The 6,808-nt window shown below is 37.3% G+C and overlaps 1 protein-coding gene across 3 annotated transcripts in view; it reads right to left on the reverse strand.

Moving 5' to 3' along the window:
• LOC106881028 (ubiquitin conjugation factor E4 B) overlaps window positions 1-6,808 on the reverse strand; it is a 79,234-nt gene that overhangs the window by 15,152 nt on the left and 57,274 nt on the right. For all 3 annotated transcript variants that reach the window (XM_052972224.1, XM_014931214.2, XM_052972225.1), the window contains 5 exons: window positions 6,330-6,419; window positions 4,900-5,005; window positions 3,520-3,755; window positions 2,076-2,203; window positions 329-427 (listed from right to left, as the gene is read on the reverse strand). In XM_052972224.1, the coding sequence (XP_052828184.1) occupies window positions 329-427; window positions 2,076-2,203; window positions 3,520-3,755; window positions 4,900-5,005; window positions 6,330-6,419 (659 nt within the window). The remainder of the gene's footprint in view (window positions 1-328; window positions 428-2,075; window positions 2,204-3,519; window positions 3,756-4,899; window positions 5,006-6,329; window positions 6,420-6,808) is intronic.

A 6,808-nucleotide genomic window follows, 5' to 3' on the forward strand; every position in this document is an offset into this window, starting at 1 on the left:
GGGGGGGGGGGATATGATAAACACAAGATGCAGTTTTTGCCATTTGTTTCCTACACACGTTTCACTGTTGTGCTATTCTCATCCTCTGCAGTGGGTGTCCACAGTGCAATTAGATGCTGATCTACAACAGTTCTTCAAGGGAACATTTGATTACATTGACGCAAATCAAAATAAATATACACACACACTAACACACACACATTTGTGGAGTCATGGTTAGTCATATCCCCTCAACGCCACAAAATGAATAAGCTTAAACATAACAAAGAAAGAATAGTTGTAGTCAGAGATGGATATCTGAGGTTATAGAATATTTAGGAACACTTACTGCAGCACAAATAAGAGAAAATCTGCAATATCTTCCAAATAAAACTCTGGAAGTGCAGCAAATGCCTTGTCAGTGACTTGGGGCAGAGGTAAGTTGTTGCTGGAAAGAAGAAAAAAAAACAAAGAAAGAGAGACATAATTAGAGAATTAAACAAAATTTACAGTGACCTCTAACTAAAATATGATGACATCATTAACCCATTTATTACCATATTTCTGGTAAGACACACTGCCTTTGCTTCAATTAATTTTTAAAATAATGAAGAATTTAGTAAAATAATTTTCATCATTATTAAACTGGTGTTTGGGACATAAACATGAAATTTTGTTGGAAGTTGTTTAGATCACTTTAAAACAAGGAGTTTGTATCGTAGAACCAAGAGAGGTCTCAGGCAAGATGGTATATCAATGGGGTTAGCATGAACTTTTGATGGAAGTTTATATCAAAGAACGAGGGCAATTTTGTAAAGGTTGGTATCAAACGAGATAATGAATCTATTGAAATATATTCATCATTGCCAAATGGTTTATAGAGACCTCTAAATTAAATCACGTATCTAGCAAGATATATTCAATGTGGCCAAATTGTATACAGTAACTTTTCACTAAAATATGACAACATCATTAGTGTATCAAAACAAGACATTTGGGATTGCCGAATGATTAATAAATTTGCATCATTATCATGAGATTCTAGGTTCAATTCAACTTTGGTACAACTCAAACAAGGGACAGCAACCACAGCTTTGTCTCATCCTCGGCTTTGTAGGTGACAAGTACGGACCTACAAGTTACAATTAGCTTTCTATTTACCTCATTTTACTAAGTGTCCTGCTGATTCTTGCTGAGTAGCATTACATTAAGGGTACAAATGTTTCAGGAATACTCAACCATCTACACTGTTATCAGAGGACTGGAATACACAAGACTGAAACCAATGTGAGATCCATCCTCTGATAAGATCAACATAGTAGCAGCATGCTACGACATGGTGGAAAACCCCATGGGGAACTGGGTGAGCTGGTAACAAATATACCAAAGTTCCTAAGATGTGCTTTCTGTAATAAACCAAACACAAAGTCATGATTTAAGACATTGCTTGCCGCCATCAGCATGAATACTCATCCTACTGTCTCTTTATATACACTCTTGTACTCTACCTCTCCTGAAACATAATTCTATGAATACCACTTACTGAAATGAAATTAACAGGTATTTAGAATGTGCTTCTCATCACCAACCCTCACCTGTTTCCATGTAAGGTTAATATTTCCCCCATAGTCAGACATGTTTGCACAAAATATGGACAAGGACACACACACACACACACACACACACACACACACACACACACACACACACACACACACACACACAGAGGCTTCTTTCAGATTCTGTCTACCAAATTTACTCACAAGGCTTAGATTCTTCCAAGGCTATAGAAAAAGACATTTGCCCAAGGTGCATACACACTGAGACTGAACCCATGAACATGTGATTAGGAAGCAAACTACTTACCATATAGCTACACTTATGCCTATTAACCATGCCTGTGCCTATACAAACTTTTGGAAATGTTCTTTTAGTCTAATACGAGTCTCCTATTTAGCTAGCATCCAATATCAATCTGCATTCTGTATAAAATATTTCGTACATGTGCAAGGGTGTGTACACAGAAATTCTTGTTTCTTTAGAGACTAAAGAATGAGAAAACAAACGGTGCGACTGCCAGTGCCAGTATTTCTTACCCTTCATTCTCTGGATCTGCCATTTTCAATAAATAATCAGCTACGACGCCATAAAACTGCAAACACCGTCTTAAGAGAGATTCATCCAAGAGGCCAGCATTGGCACAAAGCTTACTCTTTTGTAATTTCTACAAATCACAAAAGAAAAATAAATACATTAAACAAATACAAATGTACTAAAAACAGATAATCAGCATTTTATCATCATTTTAACGTCCACATTTCTATGTCAGGTAGAGTTTATTGAGGCAACATCACTAACCACAAGCCATGTGTCTTCACACACTCACACACACACTTCTACCAAACCTCATTCACAAGATACATGTCGACCTGAAGCTAAGGTAAAGGTCTCTTTGCTCAAGGTGTCACACAGTGGAACTGAATGTACCCAGAACCATGTAATTGCAAAGTGAACTTTTTAACCAGACAGCAATGCCTGTGGGGCTCCTATCTGAAAAAACAGAAAAGGTGAAATAATCAACGACTCAGATATCTTTGATAATAAGATGAGTTAACAGGACTAATTCAGGAGGAAACAGCAACTTAATTCCACTCCAAATAGTTTCCTAGACAGATTGACTAAACAGTTGCTGTTTAGCCTCAGGATTGAGCAGACCTATGTATAAAAGACAGTCCAGCCATGACAAAAGGTCTTTTTAAAACTGTGTAGGAGGATGGGAGTGAGGCAAGTGGGCACAGCTGTTTGGACACTGAAGATTTGGCATGGCTGACCGGACATTCAGCCTATTTTGGTGATTGTATATCTTGGCACTGGAAGTAAACACACACACACTTGAATGGATATGCAGAAATATACAGAGAGGGGAAGAGAGACAAACACTTTCCATCCCATTTATACACAAGAAAATATGCTCACACACATGGAGAGGTGGGGAAGGAGGGAGAGTGAGAGAGATAGAGGGTGGGGAGGGAGAGAGAGAGAGAAGAGAAGGAGAGAGAGAGAAGAGAAGGAGAGAGAGAGAAGAGAAGGAGAGAGAGAGAAGAGAAGGAGAGAGAGAGAAGAGAAGGAGAGAGAGAGAAGAGAAGGAGAGAGAGAGAAGAGAAGGAGAGAGAGAGAAGAGAAGGAGAGAGAGAGAAGAGAAGGAGAGAGAGAGAAGAGAAGGAGAGAGAGAGAGGAACAGCTGTGCCAAAACATCACACACCCATAAGAGGGCTGCATTAACTAATAGGTGCTTTCCTTTCCTAAGATGGTAGAAAGTGTTTTACAAGACATTTTGCAGATGCTCTTTCTAGTGGGATCCAAGCTTTAAAGAACCCCATTGCCAAATGAGAATGGGTTCAAGAACAGGGTTGCTCTTTTCCTTTTTTTTTTTTTTTTTTTTTTTTTTTTTTTTTTTACAAAAGAGAGTAGAAAGGGGTAAGAAAATAAAGAGACCCCCTTCCCCTCAAAAAAACAAAGAACAGGAAGAGATCAACTCACTTTTACTTGAGCTTTCCATTTTTCTAGAGATTCTTTATTTCGAGAGGCTACTGGTGAATCTTTCCACTGAGCCTCGCTCGACTCCAACTCTTCGATTGCTCGATTCAAATTCCTTATAATAACTAGATGGCGTTGGTATTTCCTCGAAAGTGGCAGGATGGAAATGTGATGGCAGTGTAATGTCAAAAAGAAACATTCTGTAGAAAATTTAGGATCTTGCCAATTTTTAGTTTTAGCTGAAAAATATTCAAACAAATAAAATATAAAACATTAACATATGTTGATGTATGTAATATATGCAAATAATATGTATTTTCATTATCATCATTTAATTTCCATTATGGTTCAACATGATCCAACTAACCTGAGGGCCATCTTGGTCTCCAGTGTCTGCTTTGGCAAAATTTCTACAGTTGGAAGCCCAAATTCTAATACTTACTATTTTATAGAATGTACTGAATGCTTTTTGGAGTTTGCTTTTCTAGCACCAGCACTAGTGGGGGTACCGAATAATACACAAGACAAGGCCCCTCCACAGAGTGGGACTGCAGTGTTGAGGGAGGTGGCTTTGTGTTGGTTGTAGAGAGGCTAAAGTAAGGAAGATGGACAGGAACAGGTGTCTTACTGCAAATGAGATGCATAGGTACACTAGTAAAAAAAAGGGAGAAAGGATGAAGATGAAGTACCAGGGAATACCTTATATGACCTTGTGCTGGTTGCACACAAAAAAAAAAAGCCCCCAGTACATGTTGTAAAGTGGTTGGCATTAGGAAGGGCATCGAACTATAGAAACTAAAGTAAATAGTGGAACACAATACAGTCCTCTGACTCATCGGATCTCGTTAAACCATCCAGCCCATACCAGCATGGAACCCGGATGTTAAATGATGGTGATCTCAATTTTGAAGAAGACAATTGTACATAAACATGATGCCTTAGCAAAAAATAATTATTAACTTACGGATTGAACAGTAAAGTGCTAAAAATTCCAATCTCCACTTCTAATATCATCTTATACCTGCCACAATAAGACTGGGTATGAAGTACAAACCAAGTTGGTATTTACTTAAGACTTAAAAAAAAACACTAATGAAGCAGTTTTATCTACTGTCAACCTGTGAAAGAGGATTGTAGATCATCTTATTTGTTTAAGGCCCCCACTTATTTTTAAAAATTCCTTCAAATTTAACATTTCTAGAAGGCAACTGCAAGACATATGAACGTAATGAGAGACAAGTTGAATTTTAGTAGGGAAATAAAGTTGTTAAATTAACCTCTAAAATATTTCTGGAACCTACAATCAAAAGTCAACTCAGATTAAAGCAGATTAAAATTTAATATTTTAATCCAATGATGCCAGCCGAGTAATTTCCCACTTACCCAGTTCTGTGCGCCATTCCTCACTCTCCTGAGATGTACATTTCATACAACTTTCAGATGAGATATCAACTCTGCAGTTTGGATGGTAAGGATAATATAGGTCCACCTGAAATAGAAACAGCATTGATGACTAATGGCTTAGGTATAAAACAATATTGATGACTAATCACAAAGGTATAAAACAATTTTGATGACTAATCACAAAGGTATAAAACAATTTTGATGACTAATGATTAAGGTATAAAACAATATCAATGACTAATGACTATGGTATAAAACAATATCGACAACTGAGGTATAAAACTATTAATGACTAAGGCATAAAAACAATATTGGTGAATAATCACATAGGTATAAAACAATACTGATGACTAATTATTAATAATATAATTAATAATTATTACAATTATCACATAATGTGATGGCGAGGAAACAGTAACAAAAACATATGCACACTCATGTAAGTCTCCACAGTACACATACAAACATGGCAAATTTAACTATTTCTCTGTAGATTGAAAAAAATGACAAACAGCCTCAATTAATTTTTGATCCTTATTGCAATCTCATCACAGGTGTGTACATCACTTGAATAATCCCAGAGAAATAAGCAGCCAATTTATTTATACATGACAAGATTCTCTCAGTTTGTTTACCAAATCCACTCACAAGGCTTTGGTCAGTCCACAGCTATAGAAGAAGACACCTACCCAAAGTGCCACACAGTGGGATTGAACCTGAAACCAAATGGTTGCAATTTGGAGATTTTTTAATGATGCTTCAGCAAACTAAAACAAGACAACACTCTCCTTTTTTTATTTATATCAAAGTGTGAAAATATGCATAAGTGCACATATGCAAACATACCCGGGATCAATAGGCCACATTCCTATTAATCTGGTTGTATTGAGCAACAAAAATCTTGAAACCCCCATACCTTTTTATTTCTATCTTTTGTAAGTAATCTAGACTGTCCTACATTACTGGTATGTTTCCCAGGTATGCTTGCACATGTGTGCAATTACATACATTTTCACACTTGCACACATTCGTATAGGGTAGAAATAAAAAATAATGGGGTTTCAAGATTTTTGTTACTGAAATCCAGCCAGATTAATAGGTACGAGGTCTTGTGGTTAAGATGTTGTACTCAAAATCGCAAGCTCATGGTTTCAGTTCCCCGAGCAGGTAGTGTGTTGTGTTCTTGAGCAAGACACTTCATTTCACATTGCTCCAGTCCACTCAGTTGTTACTGAGCAACCCTGCAACAGTCTGGTGTCCCCTTCAAAGTGAATGTTGTGTGCTGAGTCACTTTTATGTCACTGGAAACTGAGTAACTGGCCTTGAGTTGTAGGACTCAAAGAAGGGATGAGAGAGATTCATTCATTCATCATCGCCGTCATCATCATTTAGCATCTACAAAATCTTACCTTATCCAAAGAGATCTTTATAGCCAGCATCTGAAGAACTGTGAGAAGATTGAGCATGAAACCATCTCCGGCAACATATCTCTCATCAACCTGTAATTAACAAATTTAAGGTTTTCACAAAATAAAGAAAAAAAAAATATTTCAAACACACACAGTGGATGTCTATACAAGTATGTGTGTGAGTGTGTGTGTGTGTGTGTGTGTGTGTGTGTGTGCATGTGTGTGAGTGAATGAAGGCATGTGGTCAAATGGTTAAGGTCTTAGACTCATGATAGCAAGATTCTTGTTTCAATTCCCAGACCAGCAGTGAGTTGTGTTCCCGAGTAAGACACTTCATTATATATTACAGTAGCCCACTCAGCTGGAAATGGGTCAACCAGCGACGGATTAACCTTCCGATCAGGAAGTGCATTGTGACCAGTGATGTATAACATCTAAATAACCTGGTCAATACGGTGATATGCAGCTGTCTGTCTGTG

This window comes from Octopus bimaculoides, chromosome 12 (genome assembly GCF_001194135.2).
Source record: "Octopus bimaculoides isolate UCB-OBI-ISO-001 chromosome 12, ASM119413v2, whole genome shotgun sequence".
Lineage (NCBI taxonomy): Eukaryota > Metazoa > Mollusca > Cephalopoda > Octopoda > Octopodidae > Octopus > Octopus bimaculoides.